Genomic DNA, 27,845 nt, shown 5'->3' with positions numbered 1-27,845 from the left:
AATAAATTAATCACATTTAAATAAATTTAATGAATTTATTGATCTGTCGATCGAAGTTATTGGATAATTTAATGTAGAGATATCACAGTTTCCAATTGGATAAAAATAGAAATACGCTATTTTACAATTTAGTCCCAGCATACTAGCTTTTCTTTCTTTTTTTCTTTTCACTTAAATATTTAAAATTTATTGAATTAATTTTTTTCTATTTAATCTAAGTACATTAACAAATAAGGTCAAAGTGGTTACTGTTGTATTAATCTATGGAATTAGATAATTTTATATAGATTTGTCACACTTTTCAATTTAATGAAAAAAATTTAATATTTTATATTTATTTCTATATACTGAATATTTTTTAAACAATAAAAAATTATTTGATCACTTTTTCCTTTTGTAATGGTGCAAATTAAAAAAAAATGTTAATAGTTTTGATCTGCTTTCATCATTTGCTTTCATCGTATGCAATAATTTGCTTTTATAAAAAGTAATGTTAGAACCATTTTCTGGTTATATATACAACTTTGAATATTTCATGGCTAATTTATCGACTATTCTTATAATTATTAATTATAACAAGTTTATTTGATAAATTTATTGTATTTAAATGGTATAAATTTAATTAAAATTTAAACTGCATATTGATTTGTCAATTACCGGAATCAAATAATTCACCTAGAGACTAAAGTTCAAATTTAAAAGAAAAATATGTATATTTTATCTTACATACCAAATATTTTAAACAATAAATATTTGTAATTCATCCAATACATTATTTGCAAGTAACTTGAATTACAAAATTCATTGTTTTATGAATCAGTAGAATTTTTATAATTTAATTCAAATTTATCATAATTCGAAATTTAGAGAAAATGTTTCTTTTATCATAGATATTAATTTTTAAATACGTGCTTACTTATTTAATTAAATATTGAAAATCAAGGAGTAAATTATTTAAATTTAAATAAAACAAATTAAACTCGAATTTATTAATTGTATTGATTTATTAATCAATGAAATAAAGAATTCTATAAAATTATTGTATACTTTCAAATTTTTTTGGTAAACATAAATTTGATTTGTAAAATAAAATTTGAGACTAATCAATCCCATATTTATATAATTAACATTGTCTTTTTAATTATTCTAATACATATTCTATTTAATGTTATTTAAGTCATCCTTTATTCGTATAAATATTTATTTATACAGATAAATAAGATGAATAAATAAAATAATACTTAACCTTTTTATACAAACTAGACTAAATAAAAATTCTGTTTCGTGAACTGATGTAGATAAATAGTCAAAAATTTAAATTTTTAAATTTTACTTATATATAAATTATTGCAACAATATATATGTATATATATTTTGTAAACTAATAATACACTAAAACAGATTTAAAAGCTATTTTAATGTTGTTTGGAATTTCATTTTCCATTCAATCATAATTTACCAAAAAATATTCTTGTTACTTTAATAAGAGTAATCTTATTCATTTCTTATAAAGATAAATTATAAATCGTCGTTCAAAATGCAAATGAATAAGTAAAGTATTAATAGTTTTTATAATGAATAATATTTCATATTTAATAAATTATTGTATTCATTTTTAATCTTCTTATTATATTGACTTTACAATAAATTCAAAGATTTTCTTCTTCGAAATCGATGATGCCAATAGCGCGTGTACAAAGATAAAGCTATAATTTTATAAATGCATACTCGCTCTATTCAAAAAAACTCTTCTGGATGATAAAGAGGAAAAGGATAAATATGAATAAAAGCGGAGGTTTGTATATATTCCGTGGATAAATAAGTCGTTGCATGAAATAAAAATAATTCTTTTATAAAGTTATTTAGCAGTCGTTTGATATTGCTTAGTCCATGATTTAGTTAAATATAAGAAATATCTAAATATCGAGTTTACAATGCAAGGATAATTTAATGATCAAGTTAAAATTATTGTAAATATCAAATAATTTTTTTTATGGATTTTATCACTTATATAAGATCATTATTAAATATATATATATATATATATTAGGTTTCTATAATATGGTATAAAAAAAACTAATAAAAAGTAATTAAAGCATGATATATATATATATATTAACTATAAAAAAAATATCAATGTTGGAAACCTTAAATTATAACGATGAAATTTTTAAATAATGTATAATTTTTGCACTACATAAGAATGAGGATATAAATATGTTTCTTATACTTTTTATTATTTTATTACAAACCAGCTATCGGTTTAGCCCAAAGAATATACGTATAATCTACTATGTTATCTTTTGAAAATTAAAAAGATTAAATAAAAAAATTATTTAAATTTTTTCAATAATGATATATATCAAATTGATATATTATAGATATTAAATAAATACAAGAGTAAAAAAAGGAAATTTGATAAATATTTTTATATAAAATTTTATATATAATAGATGATGTCTGTCCGCATGCATGTAAATTCCTTTTTTTTTTTACAAAACCTTAACGAAATAAAATCCATGTGTTGAATATTTTTTATGGCCCTGCTTACATTTATAAAATTATCAAGTTTTTAGAGGAGTTTATTTTCATTTTAACAGGTTTAAAAGTAAACCATGAAACTATACAAATAGACACTAGAAGATTGAGATGTTTCTCGAATGTCTTTAGTGAAGCGAAGAGACGAAAAATATAAAGTTAAAATTTAAGTGTATTCGGCAACAATTGACGCTTTGTTATAGTAAAAAAATATTTCAAAGTTTGTACTCGATTTACTTTTTGTACAAATCGTTTTACTAATATATAAAAATAAAAGGTGAGTATAGCATAGTCTTTACATTGAACGAAAAATAGTTTAAGCACTACTTGAAAACGAATTTTATTAAAAATTGTACATGTACAATAATTTTAGAGAAAGTTTTATTACTTGCACCTTAATTTTAATCATTATGGTGTACAATTATATAAAATTATATTATAAAAATTATATAAAATAATAAAATTATATTAATAAGATGTGTGTATATATATATATATATATATATAATAATGTCGATGTTCTGATAATTTCAGATTACAAATATATTTTAACATATTATCAACATACCTAATGTTTTAAATGCATAATAATGATAAAAAATAATTTTTAAATAAAATTAATATTAAGACAATAATTGCGATTCTTAATGTAAATTAAACATTTATGATAAAATAAAAGATATTACAAAATTATAATCACTTTCCTTTATATTATAATAATAAGAATTAATAATGCTAGAAAGCCGTGATTAGCGTGAATTCCAAGTGATTCCATATGTTTCAATATTATATCGCAAGAAACATTCAATTGATAATGATGATTTTTAAGGGTACTGAATTAAGTCACCTCATGGAATATTAATTCGGATTTATTTGATAAATAATTAAACCATAAAATACATGTTTACGACGCATTGTTGAAAATCTAAATATATTTTTTGTTTATTAAGTATCGGTAAGTTTCATTTGCATTTATTATTATACTAAACATAATACGTACAGATTTATTTAATAAATTTCCCTAAGATTGATCTATAATATAATTTTTAACCTTCAAAATATAAAATAAATATTTTAATTTATTATGATATCATCTGTCTTAAATAAATTAATCTATTTTACTATTACTTTTTTAGTTGCGCGACAATCATCACCCTTCGTATATTTTCCAAGAATTTGAAAATTGTTATGTTAAAAAAAATTTTGAATTCCTCAATTCTTTGTTTTCTCTATTCAATATTGCATACTACGTATTGCATTTAGAAATTCTTGAAATTTAATTAACAAAAAAAAACCTCATACATTATTGTGGATTTTTATGAATAATCTTTTTTTTTTCTTTTCAAATACTATACTAAGAATGAAATAAAATTTGAAAATATAAAATATAATTACTGTGGTAGCGCATGTTTACATTTCTGATATTCTTTTAATTACTATTAGTTTTTGTAAATAAATTACTCAATGGCGTGCGAATATAAATACAATAACATTTTATTATTATTAATATGGTAAAGTAATAAAAAAAAAAAAACATGAAAAAAAGGGCCCCTCCGGGATTTGAACCCGGGACCTCCTGCACCCAAAGCAGGAATCATACCCCTAGACCAAGAGGCCATACAAATTGCTTTGCATAATATTTCTAACTGTCAAAAAGTTATTTAATGCTTGTATTTGATTAAATATTTAAGCGACATTCTTAGGTTATATCAACTTATACAACAAAATATTTAATCGAATCGAAGTTTTTATTAAATAAATTTTTATAATTTTGTAGATAATTGTAGATTTCTTTCATGTTTTCTCAGCATTTTAGAGATATTAAATATTAGGTATCAATTTTGCATAATAAGAAACTATTTAGTTTATAAGATCAGTTTTATAAAATCACTTGAAGCCTTTGATTAATTTAAGTTAGATAAATACATTATAAAAATTACAAAGAAAAATGATTACATTAATTATTAACAATTATTAACAAATTTCTACATTTTTTTACTAGATACATTTTTGAAACTTAAAAAAGTCCTTTTAATATTTCTCTTTATTGTTCGAATGCATAGTTAACAATTATAAAATGAATAATATTAAACTATAATATATAAATATAATTTACTAATACTAATATAATTTACTAATATAAATATAATGACAATTATTACGAATAATTTAGAAATTGTTCATTTCCTAAGGAATTTTTGAAGAAAGTAAAAAGAATTTTTTATATAAATATGAAAATCAAAAATATTGAGTACCTATTCTAGAATACGCAATCGATTCTCTTTTAACCCTTCTATATATTTTAATTATTTATGGTCACAGACACCCGATAGATAGCAGCACTATTCTTGAATTGATATCCGTCGATACGGCAGTGATCTACAATGCACTTGAGGAATCTATTTATTCGTTAAAATAAAAAATTATAAATTCTATTTATAAAATGAAATAAATATCTAATAAATGTTATTCAATGATATTTTGATAAGTTAAATTATCATTTCATCGTCATCTGAAATTTTTAACAATATAAAGAGAACGTTTTCAAATAATATTATAATAGAAAATCAAATGATAATATTCAAAATATTCAAAATAAGATAAATTAGTGATAGAGAGATCAAAGAAAGATATCCAGTGTTAATCAAAGAGTGGAGATTTATTCGTTGTGCAACGATAAGTATAATAATGATGTTCAAAATTATTTCATCGATATACTTACTTTTGTTTAAATTAATCATACGTCACGCTTTTACATTCATTTATTACGAAAATTTAATTTATACTATTCTGATGTACTTTAATCTTATAATAAACCACTATATAATAAAAGTGGTTTTATAAAATTCAGATTGAAAATTCCATACATCTAAAATAATTAATATATTGTATTACTTGTATTATGTACTTGATTTATTTATTTCTATAAAAATGATTTACACTTTACTATAAATATAAAATTACATTTCACAATTTCGTTAAAAAATTTGAAACGGTAAAAAATATATTAAAAAATGCTTACAAAATTGAATCGCTAACAATATTATGATATATTAAAACAAACAAAAATTATTTGATGCAATCATTGCGATACGTAATACATATTTACAAAAAATACATATTCCCAATAAAAAGTTACGTATAAAAGTTTTGATGTTCTTTTCTATCGAATCGATTATTAAGCGAAGTACATATAGGGTACTTTACAGTACCACGGGCGATAATATTCAATCATTCTTATAAAGTACAACGAATAAATGCAAATATTTAGATATCTAATATAATAAAATATTTTTATATTAATACAATTTTAAATAACTTATTGAGTACACCGTTATAAAATTTTATAAAAATTGAATTAGAACTGATGTAAGATATTTTAAGATTTATAACATTCTTTTTTCATTCAAGTCAAAGTAAACATGCTAAAAATACTAATTTTATGGTGTGGTGATATTGTGATTATGATGATTTATAAATTATTCTATTATTTTAATTAAATTAAAGAATTCTCAATATATAATGATATTATTTAATCATGCATTAAGAATAACTTCATCAATGTCAAATATGATGTTCATAATTAATCTTTAATTATATAGTATTTTCTGCTTCGTATGTTTATTTTATTGGATTTTCTATTAATTTATTTAATACCAGTTTCTTTATTTTAACAAGTACTTTAATAGGATAAAGAAAACATTTACTTAAGACGATTTAAAAGAAATATCAAATAAATAATCTATGGTATGATTAAGTAGTGATATAATAGGGGTTTTTTTTTTTTTTTTTTTTTTTTTTTTTTTTTTTTTATAATTTTTGCTACATAATTGATGTAGATAACGATAGTCAATTTCATTCTCCCCTTTATTATTCATTACTTATTTTTCAATTATTTTTAAAATACACGTTGAATAAAAAATCTACAATTTAAGGTTATAAGAGTTTAATAGAAGAGCATAAAACTGCTATTAATGAAAATTCTTAATGCATTGATAAGAATTCACCTTCTACAATTAATATTAATCAATGTTATTAATATGGAAATTTATGAGGATTATCTATATAATGCCTAATGCTAGACGTTACATGTATTTAATATAAATAATTAAATTATACATAATTTACTGCAAAGGTATTTACAAGCTAATAATTCTAATTAATCTACGTCAGTTCGTAATCGACTAATAATAATATCTATTATAAAGATATTGGTTCTATCTTTACAAATTATTGAAAATATTATTATTGATAATTTTCAAATCAAGAACATTTTGTATTTATGCGAATTTATAGATTTATTCGAACATAGAAGTATTATTATGAGCTTATTATATAAGTGAAATAGTTTTATCTTTAAAAAATAGTTTAAGTGATAATCATGACTTAAATATATACGTCCAATTTCTTTTTATTTTTAACAAATGTTTTCAAGATTGCATTTAACCGAGAATATAACACTGATATCGAATAAAAACATTGAGAATTGCAGTCAAGTATCGTACTCACATAATTATTCAATTATAAATGTATATATACATACATGCATGCTTATATTCATACAGGCATACGTAGATTCATCATGCACTCATGCATACATATATGCACGTGGACGAATAAATTTCCCTAGACTCGCGTGCTTATAGATACAGTGCATACACATATAATAATGCAGTTCTTAATATTTATAACTCATTATAAGAAATATAATTAAATTAACTGATATTGAGTACTTATATTTCTATTCATATATGAAAATTTGCCAGTATTGTAGATTTGGAATAATTAATTCTTTTATAAGTAAGTGCCGTGTTGTAAATACAAAAATGTGTAAGACTCAGTAAAGAAAATTAATTTATGCGTTGGAAATATTGGGCTGATGTGTATGTTGCTACATTGCTGCAGACATAAGCGTTGTAACAGGCTCTGGTCGAGGCTCGGGATTTATCTTTCGGCTTCCCGGAGGAACGTAAAACCACCAAGCCAGAAAGAAAAATAATAGAGATGCGGCTTTTCCGATAAATGCTAATGCGAACATGTATCTACACAATAAAAATAATAAATTGAATCATATACATCATTATAAAAATTACATATATATATATGCGTAATTTTGACATATTACGTTGTGTCATAATTTTGAACAGTGCCAAGACATTATCATTTACAGATTTCATTTAAGTGATAAAATTTATAAATCCATAGTGACGTTCAGTTTGATTTGACGTACAGTTAGGAATTACGCAAGAAAGATTTACCTGCTCATGTAGTAATTGTCGTATACAAGACAGGCACCTTGTTCGTCACAAGTCTTATGCCAGAGAATGCATGTTTCGTCGATAAGTGTACCGAAAATAATTGGAGCTGGTATGGTTCCTAGGATGCGTACTTTGATCCACTGAATACCTAGAGCAAACGATCGTTGATCATCGCGAACAACTCGCAAAGTCGATGAAAGTGCTGGCATCGTGCAGAGAAATGTCATCAACATATTGCAGAAAGCAAGACCGATGAAAAGCCATAAGTAATTGCACTTGCTTGCACATGTCATATTTGTGGCTTCGTAAGAGATAAAGTCATTGCCATTAGTGCCAATGGACATATTCAATGCCGTCGCATCAATACAACTGCAGTTAGTGTAAACCTAGTAGTTTTAAATTTCACTATTACTCTGCATAATTACGCAATCTCTTATAATAATTAGACTAAGAAATTTAAACGAAATTTGATAAAGGGATAAATCCGCCTTTATGTTAGATCTGGATTATAAAATATTAAAAATATGGTATTTTTTTGAAAATTTCCAGCTAATATAATTAGTCCTATAAAATGTATATATGAAACTTTTTACACAGCTGTATTAAGTAGAGATTTTTATTTCTTTTTAATTATCTACACATAAAAGAAAATTTTTATATATTTTTTGAAGTGTTTAATATTTTTAGTTTACGTACTTTCAAATCAGGTAGAGATATTTCTTGAAAACATCCTGCATGGCAAGGCGAATAATAAGTTATTGCGTCAACACCACAAATGGGATTGAAGTTTGAAGTGGAACATCCGCACCCCGTATTACACACGCCGTCCAAACTTAACGATTTTCTATGAATAATTTATTTCATTAATTAATTATAATAATTCGATCCTATGGATTTAAATGCCTTTAATAAAATTTTACAATACAATTTGGTAATAGCGAATAAGAAGTAAATAATTTTTATAAAACTGAGAGACTAAAAACTTTAAAGATACATAGTAATTTTTCAAAAAATAAAATGTTTGTATTATGATTGTTGGTAATTAGAACAAAATTTATATATATATATATATATATATATATATATATATATATTCTTTTATATTAATAAACTTAAAGCAATGTTTTTTTATCAATCTAATTTAAAATTCATTTATTTGTAAATAAACAGTATTTGAACTATTTAAATTGAAATTTTAATTGATAAATTAAGCATCAACATGTTCTATTGCATATGTATATATATATAATTTTGTAACAATATATGATTTTGTTGATAAAGATTACAAATTATAGTTAATTTAATTTTTATAATCTAGATATAATGTTATGGAAAAAAAAACAAGATTACTTACTTATTTTCGTTAAAATAGGATATTGTAAGTCCAGCAAAGTCTAAATTAGGACAGCTTAATATAAAACAGAAAGTGAATGCGATGCATGTGGCAGTGGCAATAATACAAAATTTAAGAATTCCTGAACATGGTAAATTCCAGTGTTTGATCAAATACCCTCCAAGAAATGTTCCTCCACCACCAGCGGGTACAGTCACCAAACCTAAAATATTCAAAGTAAAATTGTTGTTGTATAAGAGAGCTTACAACGTTTATTAATATAGAACTACAAATGTATATCTTTTGTGTGTAATGAAATTTTATGGTTTAAGAATTTCATTTTTAAACTAAATGAGATAAATATCTATATGATAAAAAATACTTATGACATTACTTTATTTTCATTTAAATATATTTATTTTACGCTAATTAACGGAAGCAGTCATTAAAAATGTTCACGAGTATCTTACCCATAAGCAGAGCTGCTAAGCTGGCGTTGACGCTAAATTGATTCTCTATTAATTTTGGAAGAAAAGCTGCGAAACCAGCTATTAGTAATCCTTCGCTGGCGCCAGCGAGATTCAACATGAAAAAAGCTGGATTACCAAGTAATTCCGTTAGTGCTCTTGGAAGTTCACGAATTTTTGAAAAAGCTTCACCAGCTCTATCACTCGACGATGCTGTTGGTTTTTCATGAGCTTCCGATACTTTTTCCTTTGCTAGTTCTTCTGATCCTGTTAAATGAAATTGTATTATCGTTGATTAAACATTGACAATTAAATACACATTAAACGCAATTACTAATTAGTGTATAATAATATTGGATATTTAAAGAATCATTAAATAATATTTATTTAAAATTTTTAAATAATTGTAATAATGGATTTAATAGACATTTTACTGTAATATGGTGCATGAATTATCATACTTTCAAATTAAGTTAATAAAGAATAATAATTTTTCATTCAAATTTCAATAAATTTTAATAATTAATTTGATAATTTATTTTTATTCTTTTTACATATTATTTATATAAGTTTTGTTTTTAATATATTCCTTAATAAATTAATAATTATTTTTCACCAGTGAATTTTTTATGCTTTCTGATTATTCGTACACATTATTTATATTAATATATTTCTATATTTCTATTATTTCATATACGTTTTCATTCTATACAGTTTATAATTTTGTATACTTTTTAATTGCATATATAATTTTAAAATTTAATAAAATTCACAATATATATATATATATATATATATATATATATATATATTTAAGTGTATTTTTATATATAAATAATATTTAATGTTGAGTTATTTCATTTGGCAACGTACTTATGGTAAAAAAAAACATTTTTTTATTTTGTATGTATTATTTCATGTCGAAAACAGGGTTAGATTAAAGTCAAAAATGTTAAATTAAAAATAATTACTAAATATTTTAATAAAATGAGGCGATGAGTGACGAAAACTTTTTTTATATATATGTATGAAAATCTAATTAAGCATGTAATGGTTCTTAAATGCATTAATGTAGTACAAAAATTCTGATACATATATATATATATATATATATATATATATATATATATATGAAATAACATTGAATTTGAATAATCTCATTAATGTACTAGTTTCGTTAAAAAAAAAAAAAAAAAAAAAAAAAAAAACTTAATAAATAAATAAAATGTTTTGAAATATAATAATTCTTATCGTATCTTTTTCCGTTTTTGTGTGACAGAAAAATTATAATAAGTAATACTTAAAGCAATGCGGTTTTATACATATTTTAAAAAATAAAATTTGTTTCCATTTCACACAAATATAAATAACATCTCTTAGAGTCTGCAAACATTTTATCTTTTATAAGACGTGAATTTTTTAGATTAATATTAGATATTCACCTGGTAAAATTGCCGGGAAGGCTAAAAGTGGTAATGCAATTACAAAGCAAATTACAGTAGCTGCAAGAAAACCGACCCACCAAGCTCCTATCCATACGTTACTGTCAGGTGTTAATCCAATTCTGTAATTTAAGCCCATTGCGTATTAGATTTTCAAAAGTATAAATAATTCCTAATAAAGAAGTCGTTTTTCAGTTCTTATTTAAGAGAAAAAAAAATTTATTTTACAAACGAAATATATTTTTAAATAATTCATTGTAATTGTACTTAACATAATGGCTGACATTGACTCCTTCCATAAACATATTGGATATATTTATAATTGTAACTATTAAAATAATGATAGTATAATAGAAAATATGTAGTTAATTTTTATTAAGTCATAAAAGGAGGAGGATTTTATATCTGATGAAGTGTTCTGCTTAACGCATGATTCATAATTTGGGACTGGATCGCCAAACCAAACATATTTAATCATTATTTTTCACACTTTAAGCACAGTATATTTATTGGAATAAGGAACTTTATGATATGTTAATTTGACAATCGAATTTAGCTTTACAATTGTTAAGAAACCTATGAAAATAAAGCTTATTTAAACAATTCTATAGCCTGAGCGCGTATACGTTAGTGAAAATCTAAATTAAAAAAAAAGCAGATATTTTTTTAACGCTTAAGCAGAGATTCCTGGATATTTTTTAAAATACTACTAAATAGTGAATAAAAATTTTATTTATAAGAGCGGAAATTAAAATGATATTTCATTCAATGAATCCAGACAACATTTCTCATATAAAATTGATCATTTTTTTCAATTTATAATATACATTGATTATACACGATAAATAAAGTTAAGCTTTTAAAAGTCCAAGTTATAATGGTTTATTTAAATTTATAAAAACTATAAATTAAATGAATATGACTCATTAATAAGATATCGACCTTCTTTGTTAAAAAATTGTTTATCAACAAATTATAATTTATTATTCTATTATGTTCTCCAATAAAATACTCTTATCCTATGTATAAATTGTACATTCTTTTCTGCTGAATGTCAATTTAATTTATAAATTCAATTTATTAAGTTTTATTCAAATTTATCCAAATAAAAATAACGAAGGTTTAATAAGGTAATTACTCAAATGCTTCATTATTGCCATTATTAATATAATTTACTAAGTCGCTAAATACTTTTTATATTAATTATCAATATATTAACATTAATAAGTATTATCATTAAAAAGTTACATTATTACACTATTGACTATTATAATATATTTTATATATAAAATAATTTTAAAAAAATGTATACTATAATTAAATAAAGTTTCATTTTCATCAATTTTTGTATTATTATATTAAGTTAGTTTATATTCATACAAATTTAAATGTTTACGACGAACGAGCTTTATGTATATTATTTTAGTTATCTCTTTTGATATAAGTGATTTCATATAAGAATAATCTCAACTAAATCAGTTGTAAATTATCAGATATAAAAAGTCTAATATATTGATATATCAATAATTTATCTATTTAAATATTTTATATTTCTTTATTTAAACAAATTTTTTTATAATTTAATTAAAAATTTATAAAGTAACGCTAACACATTTTACGCTTAATTATATTATATTATCGTTTAATTCTTAAGAGTAAAAGGATGTAGATTTTCAATTAAATCTTAAGCTTCAATATAATAAAAAATATTTGATAATTAACGAAAAAATATTCCAATGTAATTTTAATTATTTTATAGTTAAAAATTAGAAAGAAAATCGGTAAAAAGAGATCTTAACTAAATTAGCACCAAACATAAGTTTATTGCTTGAAATATTTTCCCAAGGGAGAGTCAATCAATTTATGGGGTTGTGTGCAATATAAATCTCGATCTATTATGTACACAAATGTGGGTATATATAACGTTTGTGACAGCACATGCAATAACTTTTGCCCTCATTATATTTATGTCATGTTTTTTATTAGATTCTATTTTTTTTCTTCTTTTTTTTTTTGGCCTCTAAATGATTTATATCTTCTTTTTTTTCTTGCTTTCATAACCATTATAGTCTTTTATATATCGAATTCTGATATATTATAAAAGAGCCGTGCGATTTTATATAATGAGAATATAAAAAATTTTAAAGTAATTTAAAATTATTTTGGATTATTGGGACAATAAAATGAATACATAAATATTTGCATAAATATCGCTATATTGATAGAAATTTATGTATAATGTCAAAGAATGATTAACGAACATGAAATTTTGTTTACATGTTTATAATATTGACAAGTACTAATAGAAAGTTATATTTTTCGTTACGATTGATTTACTCTTTAGCATAAAAATTTAATTGTGAGAAATTATAAATATTACTATACGCCCGTGTCGACGAGCAAGGGAAATAATAACAGGGCGAATTTATGACGAGGGGATCATGAAAGGGTAAAGCAAAACATTTACTTTTTTAATTTTCATAAGAAGATTTATTATAGGATTATAGATGGTAGTATTAGTGAAAAGAAATTATGAATTTTACTTGGGTTTTTTTGTTTACGAATACAATTGTTATCACTTGCTCGAGGCTAAATAAAAATTATCATACACACAAAGCCATTTATTATTTTTTGTTTTTTGTTTTTTTGTTTTTTGTTTTTTTGTTTTTGTTTTTTTGTTTTTGTTTTTTTTTTTGTTTTTGTTTTTGTTTTTTTTTTGTTTGCGATCCTAACGATGTACATATAAACTTTTTAATTTCATAATTCATTCGAGTAAATAAAACTTTTTGCACTTTAATTAAAGTTATACATTATGATTAACATAAATATATTGTAAATGTTTGTATTTATTTATTATATTATATTAGTTTTATTTAGATTTAATTGTTAGATAAATGAATTTGGACGGATTTGTTAAATTTAAATAATTAGACGAATGTAAAACGTCAAGATTTGAATAATCTTAATAATAATGTGAACAAGTCTATAATTACTCAATCGCGTTTATTTTAGGCGCTTTATAAGATTTTACAAAATCTTATAAGAGCAAGTATGTATATGCATTTGAGGCGGAGTTGACAAATGTAAGTATGCACACATGTAAATCTAAATTAGTTTACTCACGACCCTGGATCGACGCTTAGGAAGTCCGTATATAACTTAAGCAGTTCGCCTCCTATGACATAGCCGCAAGCAGGTCCAATTACCGCCATTGTATAGTAAACGCCTGTCAATTAGAATAATCTTTTTAAACACTACTTTGTATGTGGCTTTATTATTTCAATTTGTTTAATTTTTGTTGCATTACGTGATTGTATTAGAAGGCGATATCCAGTAATTGTTTGTAATAATCGTTTGAAGAGAATCTTTGAACAATTCATCAAATTTATATGAAAAATTATGCAACTGTACAATGTATAAAGTTGGCTTAATTTATGTAAATTAATATCTTATTATTCGAGATGTATTGTATAGGTAAGTAAGTCTTCGGTGTGCATGGACATACACATACTTAGTATTTGGATGAGTTGAAAATATGTATAGATTATCTTAATAAACTAGTGTTAAGAAATCCTAATGTTAGAAACACCATGATATCAGTGATTGAATGCGAGATATCATAAATGCGCGTGTTCGAAATCAGTAGATCAATGACCGGGGATAATTTAAAAGATCATCAAATAGATTAAAAAGAAATTTTAAATAAAGACTAAGAAGCTGGAGTAGAAAAATATTTTTACCCAAATAGACAGAAGACATTTTCTTGGAAACATTCTCATCGAGATAAGTGACACCGAGTGTATAGAATGGCGCGGCACCTGCACCGTGCAGAAGCTGGGCTACGAGGAACATCATTAGGTATATACCACCATGTGGCTCCAGCTCCGTCTGCTCCATACTAGAACACGACGCCTGCAAAGTTATGACAAAATAGTTTGAGTAAACAAATGTACTAGCAACTTGGTAAGGCCTTTATTTATATTAGACGGAACGAGAGGAATATTTTTAATTAATATCCTATAGAGTATCACTGATTTTTTTGCCAACTGATTTTTATACTAAGCTACAGAAAAACAAAAGAAAGTTTTTTATTACTTTTATAATACGAACGTATTGCGTCATTTCATATTTTCGTTTTCATTCGTATTGCGGTATAATTGAGCTGAGCTTATAACCTGTGTAAATTAATTTATTCCTTTTAATATGTAAAGTTCCTTTTAATATTTAAGGTACATATTATACAAAGAATTATATGAAGTACTTTTAATTTTCTGCTACGTAATGTGATATAGATTATATAAAATTTGAAAATGTACACAATTTAATACATTTAATCATCTGTAATTAAAAATAGCGATAATAATTGTCGGTGTAGGAAACATAATTTTTCTTAAAATTTTCTATTTTCTTCGTATTATTATTATATAATTATTGTTTAATTCAAAATTTATTTTAGTTTTCAAAATATTAGAATTGTCGTGAATATAAGTGGATATTCTTAGTAATCCGATTCATCTTTTATGTATCACACACTGAATAAACATATATTTACGAAGCAATTTTTTACAAACAAAATGAACAAAGCTTTAAGAAAAATGAGACATTATTTCATATATTATGAATTATTATGAATAATTATATATTTATTTACAATAATATAATGTAATTGCCGTTATCAAGTTTTTTACGTTAAAAAACATTAAGAACAAATGAGAAGTATTTTTCTTTCCATTGTATTTATTAGATATTATAAAATTTGTATTCTTGATGTTTCATATTTGTACTTAGATTAAATATTTTTATTCGACTCGAGCTATATGAAAATTTATCTATTTATTAATTTTATCAAATACTTTAAAACGTAAAAATTATTTTTTAATACTTTTATTATTTCATTACATTTTAATATGTTTATATATATATATATATATATATATATATAAATATTTGTAAAATAATTTACAAGCCAAGAGAATGCTCGTGGTATGTAAAATGAAATGAAGTTAGATACAATTAAAAAATAATAAGTAATATAAGTTTAAGAAATTCAAATTGAATAAGTATTAAGCATATACTTTTATACCTTCGAATAAACGCAAATTGCCATGGAATATATTTTATTTGTATCACATAAAAAATTGCTTTATCTATATCATGCAATAATAATCTGTATATATCCTTATAAAATTATTCCTTAAATATCTAATTATCTAGGCAAATAAATAGAATTTCTTCATTCCGGTTGTAAAATATTGAAAAAATTAATATTGTGTTGATGTAATTGCCACGAAAAAAAAGTAGTACATTGCTTACTGAACGTATTGACGAGGAATTCGATGATATTCTGCACGTATTTTCTACTTGATTACTTCCTCTGTAAGGACTGACTAAGTAGTGTGGTAAAGCGAACAGAAGACTACCCAGGCCCAATACTAGTACGCCAATACCAATGTACCTTTAATTTATTAAAGTCAACGTTAGTTTTACAATTTTCGGTCAAAAAAGCTTTCTGAGCACTTTCCTAAAAAGAGAAAGCATAGAAGCCACTGAAAGGAAAAGTTAAATTACCTATTATTGAGAATACAAACCTGGGTTTACTGGAGTTGGAGCGACCACCCAAATAGCTAACCGGAATTAGCAGGAAGAAGCTCGCAATGTCATATCCTCCAGCGATAAGACCTGTCTGTGATGAACGAAATCCGAATCTCTTTTCTATCGTTGTTATAACAACATTAATAAATCCGTTTACGACCATTCCTAAAATAATTTAAAATACTTTATTTGATCTCAAATATTTAACAACTTATAATTATTCGTTTCTAAGACATTTGCAGTTTGTGTAATGTAATTAAAAGAATTTTATGTTATTCAATGTGTCTAAAAATAGAAATGAAAATATTTAAAATAATATTCATAAATCTTTAGAAAATAAAATTATATTTATAAAATATTATATTATCATAAGCATTATATTGTCATAATACAATAATAAATGTTATATTTCAATATATTTAAAAAGTGAACATATTATTGAGATTTCAATAATAAATCATTCAATTAGCTTAAATTTTATTTTAAAATTGTCTTGTCGACTTTATCAAAAGAACATTTATCATAACAGTTACTTTATCGAAGCTTCTTCATCTATCATAACAATTTCTTTGTTGGGATATACACGCACATGAAAAGTAAAAAAAGCAGTACTGAAATTTTTTTATTTTTATATTAAAATATAGAGTTTTTATGGGTCTATGTGTGTGGGGCGATGTATAATACATTGAGAATTATACAAATAAATGAATTAATCGATTACTTATAATCGATTACTTTAATAATAAAATATTAAAAAACTAGAATAGTAATCCATTTTATCATGAAAATCTCAATATGTAAAGAGAAAAAAAGCACAAAATATTTAGTATAATTAACTTCATTTTATTCAGTGATATATCATCGTCTATCTGTACGTAATTTTAGAATATTTTAGATTTAGAATTAGATTTTTAGACATTATAGAATGTTTAGAATTTTAGAATTAGAATTTTTATGGCTTCATAGATTCACTTATTATTATTATTGTTAAAATAATGCAAATATCTTGAATTTTATAGAATTTTCAAATTAAAACATAGATTGCAGTCATCGATAAGATACTCAGTGAAAATTACAATTAACTGTAATTTTAAAAAATAATGTTTTTTTTTTTTTTTAATATGTTCTCTTCCTTTATTTTTAAATCTCATACTAAATAGGTTCTGAGTTTCCAATAAGTTGAATCGAATACAGAAATAGATCATTTTTTTAATATTTACCATAAGAAGCTATCGATTTTACATTTAGATATTTGTTATTATTTTTATACCATTTAAAAAGTAATATTAGTATATTTCAAACTATATATATATATATATATATATATATAGTTATTATATAATATATATATATATATATATATATATATATATATATATATATATATGTATATGTATATGTATATATTTAAAAGGCCTTTTTCATAATGGTAATATATTATTTGTGAATTTTCACCAGATAAATAAACATTTTCATATATAATATTAGTCGATTGCTCTTTGATTAACAATTAACGAATTAAAATATTTTTTTTAATTTTATGTTGGTTATGCATTAAATAAAATGAAATGAAATTAAATATATTAGTTGGAAATAGTTGTACCAGTAATATTTTAATAACATTATCGTTTTTTATACGACTAATTTGCAATCGAAGTTAAGAAAGTTGACTTTTTTTTTACATATCTCGTATCTCATACTGTTTTCTTCTCTCTTTTTATATATACTTTTTTATATCCATTCTCACTTCTTTATATTTTATCAATTCCATTTTTAGGTTCTTTTTATTCTTTTTTTTGCATTTATTTGTTCAACAGTATCAATAAAAAGTAGAAAATGTATTGTTAACAAATAATTTAAAAAAATTTTAATTACGATTAGGCTTACTGCCTATAGTAAAGATTTTTTTGTGACAAAACCGAACAATTTGAATACGAATTTTATATATGATTACGTTTTTATTTCCAAATTTCCAACCTGATTTATATAATTTTTGTAATATTATAATTTTAAATGTAATAATTATAATAAAAATAATATTCACTTTTTCGATTGTAATTATTTACATATATATTTTTCTTTAATATTTAAAGTCATATAAAGATTGAAAATTTTCACTTATTATTGTAATTGATTAAATAATTTTAAAAAATGCTAAAATAAAATTATTAAAATTAATAAAAAACAGTCGGAAAAACAGTCGAAAAAAAATAATGATAAAATGTTACTTTAAAATTTATTTAATCTTATTATATTAACAATAATATGGAAATATATAAAAATAAAATAAAAAAAGAGATTGCATTGTACCGAATTTTGTAAATATAATAAAAATATCATTATAGATAGATTGTGCTTGTAGCATATTTTCTACAAGGTTAAATTTCTCATCGAAAGAGAGTCTTATAATGTCGATAAGATCAGGCATTCTAAAATCAAAAGAATTTCAAAGGTGGAGTTTAATGGAACCGTCGTGCATCTTAATCCCTTTATGGTATTCGTTGACATAAACAAATAAGCTTTTCACTTCACCTTTCCTTTCCTAACGATTTCAAATCTGGTATTTCATTTTCACGGTCGGTATATTCTCTCTCTCTCTCTCTCTCTCTCTCTCTCTCTTTCTTTTTCTCCCTAAATTTTGTCGATGTCAACAACCCTTCTCTCATTCTTCATATTCGACTAGCCTTAAACCTGCTTATTTTCCTCTGCTTACATAAATGTGTCACATTTCTAGGCCGAAAATTCTATTCTCATTTATTACGAGCTATCAGTTTTGAAAATAAGGAAATTGTTTTTCAATGCATAGTCTCTTAATTATTAATAAATGTTATTAATAAATACTAGATTTTCTATTCGAGCTGTGAAGTAAAATAATTATGACTGTCGGCTGATTATAATAACGATTTTATCCCGATCATTAACAACATCTTACCTCATGACTTTCATCATCCTACTATTATATCGCTTGATTTTTTCTTCAAGTTATACTGTTTTACTATAACGACAATTTTCACAATAATAATAATAATAATAATAAAAATAGCTAATGTGGTGTAGCCAATTTTAATACTTAAAACAAGAATCAGTAATGTAGCTTTTATTTAATCATAGAAAACTAAATATTTACTAAATGAAAGCCAATAGAAAATTTTTTTATTAAAAATTTAATAATTATATCCATTCTATCCACATTTACTTCTAAATGTAAATTCCTCTATGTATAAATTTTATAATATACTTAATTTATATTACATATATAACATATTTATTATAATTATTTACATTTCAATAATTTTTAAAAATAAAATAAATTAATTATAATTGAAAATTCTTAAATTCTAATATACCGATATTACTAATGTTAAAAATATTAATATTATTATAACGGCCGTATTCAACTAATATACATACTTCTTTTTAATAAAAAATTTACTAAAAAAATTATTTATTCAAATAAAAAAAAAAACTATATTTCAGCCGAAAAAATTTTTTCATTATAAGAATACATCATTATTTTTTAATATTATGATAATTGAAAAATACTAGAATTAAATCTATAATTATTATAATTGATATATTATAAAGCACCATCTTTAATTCACTAATTAAGTTGGTTTTTCATTATAGAAAAATATTTATTAAAGACACATAAAGTGAAAAAATCCATTCGTAATTGTACCTTGCATCGCTCCAGCCCAACAAAGCCAAAAAAGCGCCCATTTAGCTGTTCGATATTTCTGTAAGTAGGAAGGCCGGAACCAAAACCAACCGCACTTGAGTCTATCCTTAGCGATACTCTCGAAGTCCTTTGACGTTTCCTGCATTATATCCATCTTTCCTCCTCTATCGACAAATTGTTCCGACAGGCCAGGCAATGTCTCTTGCATATCTGCTACGCGTAACTGAAAATAGAAAAATTTTTGGGCTTCCACAGTCAATACTTTTCGATTTTAAACATTAATAAATCGAATTACCGATTTAATACAATTTACAATTATATATTTTAAAAGTGTAAAATTCAAATGAGCTTAGATCGAAAAATTTTTTTTTATTTAATATTACATTATAATTTCATTATAATTGTATGTTATTGAAGTAGCTATATCAGCATGATGTTAACGTTCATTAATCTCCATGTTATGGAATATAATTTAAGTGATTATTGTAGAAGACTTCCAAATTGACATAATATATAAGATTTTATGTGTTCGTATATATAACATCGATTATGTCAATAAATCATAGACAGAAGATGGTTATCTTTTTAATTTAAATTGTAGCTTATAAAATTACGAATTTTTATTTACGTATTTTAATTATTATATTACTATGCGTCTAAACTTGCACCGGAATTCATAGAAAAAAATATAGCATAGCTTGGAATATTATTTTTAAATTATTTATCGAAAATAAAATTAGTAGGCTAGAAGAATATTTTCATACGTCCATTAAATTACAAACATGTAAATTTTTCCATTTTTCTCGTTAAAGCTTCAATTTGTATTTATTATCATAGAAACTTCTTAAAATAATATAATATTTTCCAAAAATTGTTAATCAGATGTAAGTTTGTAAATTCCTAGTTGTAAGACACGATGATACTACAAAATTTTTTCTTCCTAACTATTAAGTTTATGTACAAGAAAATTTGTAAATAATTGGCAATTTCATATAAAATAATTAAGGATTAAATTAAATTAAGTATTTTATTATTAAAAAAAAAGTTTAGAATTTTTACGTTGAAATTTTGTGATAAATAATTTTTCTGCCAATAGAACTGACTATACATACGATGTTTCTCTAATCAAATGTAAATGTATTTGAAACTTTTCAACATTTTATCATTTATTTATTATATTAAATATAAAATACTTTCCAAAATAAAATGGTATAATGTAATGTTAAGCATAAACTATGTAATGTAGAAAATATTATTTTAGTTAATGTTAAAGGGTTCACCTATTTTGCAATTCCATTTATTTTTTCATGGCAATTTTATTTTTTGAAAATTTAAAATATAAGTGTAATTGTATATTATTTTTACTTCTCTAGAAACACTTTTCTTTTGGCACGTTATTTTTGAAAAATTTACAAACTATTTAAATTACTTGAACTTTTTCTTACGTACTTAACGTATCAAAATTTTAATTAAATTATCGACATAATAGTTGTTTGTATTTATTACTTAAAACAATAATGTAATTTATTTATTAATGAAATATGATGCATATAATTGTAGAATTAAAAATATATTTGTACATTTATCATTGTAATAATAAGTTCATATATTTTAGATCTTTACAGGTACATTACAAGAATTATGAATATTGAAAAACTTATTGCTATTCTTTAAATCGTACACTTAAGCATTTTGCTTTAAAATTTTTGCTTAAAAATTTGTTATTATTAATTTGTTATTAATATATGTAGAGGTTTTTCCAATATAAATTTAAATTTTTCAACATGATAATGTCTTAAAATTAAATTAATTTTACATTTGTACTTCAATATTTTTAATTAATGATATTTGAATAACAATTAAATTAATATAGATTCCTAATTTCGTTAAATATGTATAAGATAATAGTATTTTTAAATAGTTACTGAAATATAAATATATTAATTCATATTGAAAACTGTCACTTTATTTATATTAAAATATTAAATAGTTATTGAAATAAAATACTTTTCAGATTATAAACAGTAGTATTCGTGTGGTTTAACGTATTAGGATATTAATTTATTAATTTTAGATTTCATTAAATGATGTAAATTTGTTTCATCTTTATAAATTATACTGATTTAAATTAATGAATTTTCACACGATTTATTCAATTTTGTGTTAAAATAGAATATTATTTTATTTACTTATTTTATTTAATAATTAATAATGCATTTTTATTCAATCGTGATTCGAGTCATTCTCTTGAAAACTATTTTTTATGCATAAGCAATTTGAATCTTTTGAATTTATTAATATTTTCACATCTATTATTCTAAATATTATTCTAAATATAAATAAAAATGCATATATGATTATAAGATTCTTTACAAAAATATTTTTACAAATTTCTTACCATTGGAAAGTTTATGATTGTTGTTTATTTCATAAATCGCTGTATTACTATTTAGTTTACTTCAATACTACAAAATAATTCATGTAATGAAATTACCGCATATTTTCTCAGAATACGTAAAAATAAATAATTAATAATGATGGTCTTACGCGAAATGATAATGTATTACGCATAATTTAGTAAACGTTTCACGTTCTGTTTCATCGTTTTTTATAAACACCCTAGGTAATTAAAAGTATCTATTAATCACTCGATTACATTTTGATTAAACTATGCACTGTATATTATTGTCACCAATTTTACGTATAAGTTCAAATTTAAAATAATTTATTCTTGTTTAAAAGAAAACATTTTTTTCAATTTTACATAATATTTTCCGATATGAAAGTATGAGTAAACTAAAAGCATTAGAATTTAAGTCATTTTACAAACTATTGAAAGCTCACGGAGAACGAGTAAACCATAGCGTGTGTCACATGCAACTGATGCTGATCCGCTGAGGTTGAGGATCTCGAGTAAACAGGAGAAAGAGGGAGACACCGCGGAACAGAGACAGAGACAGAGACAGAGACAGAGAGAGAGAGAGAGAGAGAGAGAGAGAACGGGCGAGAGTGAGTGAGTGAGTGAGAGTGAGAGAGAGAGAGAGAGAGAGAGAGAGAGAGAGCGCGACAAAGGGACAGAGGCTGAGAGAAAGAGAGAAAGAGAGAAAGAGAGACCGAGAAAATAGAGCGCATGAGCCTTTCTCCCCGTGTTTGAACAGTATGTATCAACCACCCCTTCTTCCCGCCCCTCTTCGCTATATTCATTCCCCTTCATCTTCTAAACATTTATTAATTGCTTTTAATATTCTACTTTTAAAGAGTTATATTAAAAAAAATTTTGATAAATTATTTTACATATTTTTATGAAAATTTGCATTAGATTTTAACATTCTTTAATAGTCTTCTGTAATCCATGATATATTTAAAAGATTAAATACGTTTGGTATAATTTTCTTTAATATTTTTATCATTTTATGTAAATGACAAAAGAATGAAAGAAAAAATGTTTTTGTAGAATTAAGAGTGACTCGCATACGTGGAATAATCGTAAAACAGGAATTGATTTTAAATACAATTAAATCTAGTTTAATGGTTGATAAATAAATACTATTGTCTTATTATTGAATACATGTCATATTAATCTTAATATATAATTCGAGATATCAAGTACAAATTATAGGAAATTGTACGAATTATATTGTTAAACTATTATAGAAAATTAGAGAAAAATTCTTTCATCTATTTATATATGTGAAACGAGTCAAATTTTATGTTACATTTTTTAATAAAACATTACTCCCAATCGACTTTGCAAAGGAAAATTTTTACAGATAATTCATTTTTAATCACAGTAAATGTATAGACTAGTATTTATAGAGCATCTTTTTTTTGATCGAGATACTTTATAGAATTTAATAGATTTTTCACTTAACTCACGTTCTAAGACATTTAGTAATATATATATATATATATATATATATATATATATATATATATATATATATATATAAAAAGAACCAAAATTCCTTTGTAACATTCTATTAAATATGTATATATGAAAAGCATTGGAATTTAATGAGAAGATATTTAAGTTGAAAATAAGCATGTAATTGTTATTTTTGAATAATTACATATACGAATTAATCCCATTCATTGTTGTTTTAATTTCATTACTTGAATTGTCGTAAGCAGCGGGAAATCACGTATCTGCATTTGACAGTTTAACTCTACTGGTTTCTATTCTCTAGTCATTGCATTAAAAGAGTCCAGCTGTATCTGATTTGTTCGGGTCAATTTTACTTTGACTAGTAAGAGTATTTGCTCAATTTGAATACTTTTATGCATATCTTCATCTCGAAACATACTTCACTTCCGTGTTTAATTATTTATCAACTATCAACTAATTGCTAACATTATTAATTAATAACTTTAAATAAATATTTTCTCTTCCTTTAATGAAATAAAATTTTCATTTTAACGTATAAAATTATGTATAAAATATTAGTATTGTTTTTATTTTAATCTTAATTATTATTAAAGCACTTTTAAAAAATTAATTTTTTCGATAATATTATTTATTTAGTTAAAAACTATAGAAAAGCAAATTTAAACACCAAACTTGTAAAGTAATGAACTATATCTATTTAAAAATTTGAAAAATAAATATAGAAATTTCTATTATCTTCAAGTTTTATATTCTTTTATATTTAAAGTTTATTTTAAAACAATAATTAATAATTTGTGTAAAATTATGTAAAAATACAATGTGTAAATTTAAGGTACATATTAAAGGTAATTACAAAAAAATCTCTCGAACAAATATTTCGTATCATTTACATATAATAAATAAACATCCATTTAACGTCCAATATATCATTTATAAATAAATTAATTAACTAAACAATTTATTAGTTTGAAATGGATTATTTTAAAATAATATACAAGCAATACGTTAGAAAGGGATGTTTTCAATGAAACTGTAAAAATATAATAACTTAGTAAAAATTTTTAGAAATTAATGGTTGTGTTAATTATATAATTATAAATAAAATAAAAATGTTTTATGTGTTTAAAAAATTATTCCAGTTGTTTTCTAAATCTATCCTTCATACATTTTATTAATTAAGAAATATTTATCTATAAATTGACAATTACAAAAATATCTCACATCTTTATAGACGACAAAATCTTTTGAACTTTTTAAAATAATTTTATAAATATGTTTAAAGTTGTGCAAACATATTGCATTTACCAATGTAGCAAACGTGTTATTGTACGTGGATAATGTAAATGGAAAACTGTTCGATTTTTATTATCGGTCCAAGTGACTACTCTTCTGTTTTAATGAATTTGGATATTTACAATGTTCTCTGGTCAGCTCAAGTGGTCACGTAATATACTAAACTTGTATTTTATATGGTCTACACAAACACACACGCGCGCGCGCGCGCACCCTTCCAGCCCCATGTGCGCACGCACGAACGCAAATATAAAAAATGTCGGTTACTATTGTTTCAAATGACTATTAATAATTGAGAATTAATATATAGTATTGCGAACATTTACTAAGGAAAGTACATACGAGACTTTACTGTTTCTCGATATCTGTATATAAAGTTTTAAATGTATAAAGCTATTCGATAATTGAATGAACGAATGCTTTCAGACCACAGAAGCTTTCCCTGAATTTGTGAAAATCTTAGATTGTTTTGTACGATTGGATGTACGTAACTACTATGATATCTAATTATAAAAAAATTAACGAAATACAAATCTCATAGTTTTTCTTTCTCATTTTCTCAATAGTAAAAAGACTGAATTGTTATTTTTTTTTTTTTTTTTTTTTTTTTTTTTTTTTTTATTAAGAACAAGATATTTGGCTAAGATTCATTAACATAGAAAGGACATATTTATTACATATTTCGTTGCACATATCGTATGTCATTAATATATTTAAATAAGTATAAATCATCATATGCATGTATAAATTAATGAGAATTTTCTGCAACTCATTTGCTTAATAAACCTATGCAAAATAAGATCCCTTTAACTAAATTATATATAAATTTATTATATAAATAAAATAGATTATTTAGTAGAGCAATATATAACGAGGATAATTCCATAGGTGGAGAACATTTCGCATTCCATGTATTCATATATTCCTATCTGTGAATTGTGTAGTCATTTCGAATGGCATCTGTTTACGAATAATCCCCGAACGTGCCTAAACAAAACGACTGAGACCTGCTTTTTTCTTTTTAGCGGCGGAGAAAAATCGCCGTACGCATGGTAACCGACGTCAGTGCCTTTATGGATACTTTTTATACAACGGGTGATGCTTGAAAGGACTAATCCGCAACAGAAGTAAGAAGTCACACTGTACCTTTCGTAAGGAATAATAATTTGGAATTATTTCGAGATAAATCAAATTGCCTTAAAATATATCTTTCGACGTTTAAAGCGTAAATGTTTAATTCTTATTTTCAAACATAGTTTTTTTTCCTTCTATATTAGTTTTAAAATACATTATATTTGTACTAACATTATAGTTGAGCCTTTGCTTATTACGATTAAATCGGACGATCTTCATAAAAATAATTATAAATTACATAAAATTATATCATTATTTTTATCGTTATAAAAAAAAAAAAAAAAAAAAAAAAAAAAAAAAATCACATAAACGATTCATTATTTAATTCTCCGACTTTACAAATTAAAATAACAATGAACTTTTAAAACTATGTATAAAAAAAAAACTATCGATATAATTCTTGTAATTATCATAATTTCAGCCGAATTCTAATACATTTTGCTTTTATTACTGTATATTGTACAATAATAATTACTATTACGATCAATGTATAAATTAAATTTACCGAATTACTTAAAATTATATAACAATTAGTTTTTTAAACTTTTCATTAAATTTATTATTAATATAATATCATTAATTACTTTTTAAAGGTACGAATATAAAAAATACATTTTAAATGAAACGTTACACATACATTCTTATATGTATGTATTATTATTCTCATGTAAAAATGATATATTCGTGTTAGTTCTAATATAAACTATCACAATTTGTATGTATTTTTATATTTGCTTTTATACAATTTTATATTATCAAGACGGCATTTTGATGTTATACGTAAGAATTGTCACTGGGGGCTGTTTGCTCTTCGTTTGATATTAATATTTTTTATTAAAAATTGGCTATAAAAATGTAAAACTGTTTAATTCCTTTTTCAAACATTTATTTTTTGTTCGTTATATTAAAATTTTTTAAAACTAAATTACATACTATTTATATCGATCAAATATTTATTATCAATATATTATTTTATATAATTAAATTAACAATAGGATTTACATAATATATATTATAAATTTCAATTTGCTAAAGAAATTCAAGTGAAATAAAATATTGTGTAATTTAATTTTTCTATATAATGAATAATTTTATTTTATCATCATAAATATTAAATAAATTATAGGGTTAATAATTAAATGTGAAAATTCATTACTTTTATGCATTTCTGTAAAAAAAAAAAAAAAAAAAAAAAAAAAAAAAAAAAAAAAAAAAAAAAAAAA

At 23.0% G+C, this 27,845-nt stretch overlaps 1 protein-coding gene and 1 non-coding gene across 2 annotated transcripts; both read right to left on the bottom strand.

Annotated features, from left to right (window-relative positions):
* Window positions 1-4,083: 4,083 nt before the first annotated feature.
* Window positions 4,084-4,155, bottom strand: TRNAP-UGG (transfer RNA proline (anticodon UGG)). Its single transcript has one exon. It is a non-coding gene; the product is annotated as a tRNA-Pro (tRNA).
* Window positions 4,156-7,349: 3,194 nt separating this feature from the next.
* Window positions 7,350-23,062, bottom strand: Oatp26F (Organic anion transporting polypeptide 26F). Its single transcript, XM_011507215.1, has 12 exons — window positions 22,857-23,062; window positions 20,310-20,532; window positions 16,627-16,795; window positions 16,352-16,493; window positions 14,779-14,950; window positions 14,162-14,264; window positions 11,039-11,160; window positions 9,600-9,863; window positions 9,151-9,352; window positions 8,493-8,640; window positions 7,797-8,182; window positions 7,350-7,580 (listed from the first exon to the last, which is right to left on the bottom strand). Exons 1-12 carry the CDS (start codon window positions 22,878-22,880, stop codon window positions 7,430-7,432), a joined length of 2,106 nt encoding a protein of 701 aa, XP_011505517.1. The 5' UTR covers window positions 22,881-23,062; the 3' UTR covers window positions 7,350-7,429.
* Between the last annotated feature and the right edge of the window lie 4,783 nt (window positions 23,063-27,845).

The sequence above is a fragment of the Ceratosolen solmsi genome, unplaced genomic scaffold, assembly GCF_000503995.2.
Source record: "Ceratosolen solmsi marchali unplaced genomic scaffold, CerSol_1.0 scaffold6, whole genome shotgun sequence".
Taxonomy (NCBI): Eukaryota; Metazoa; Arthropoda; class Insecta; order Hymenoptera; family Agaonidae; genus Ceratosolen; species Ceratosolen solmsi.
Note: the sequence above shows the minus strand (reverse complement) of the source record. Positions and strands in the feature narration are given on the sequence as shown.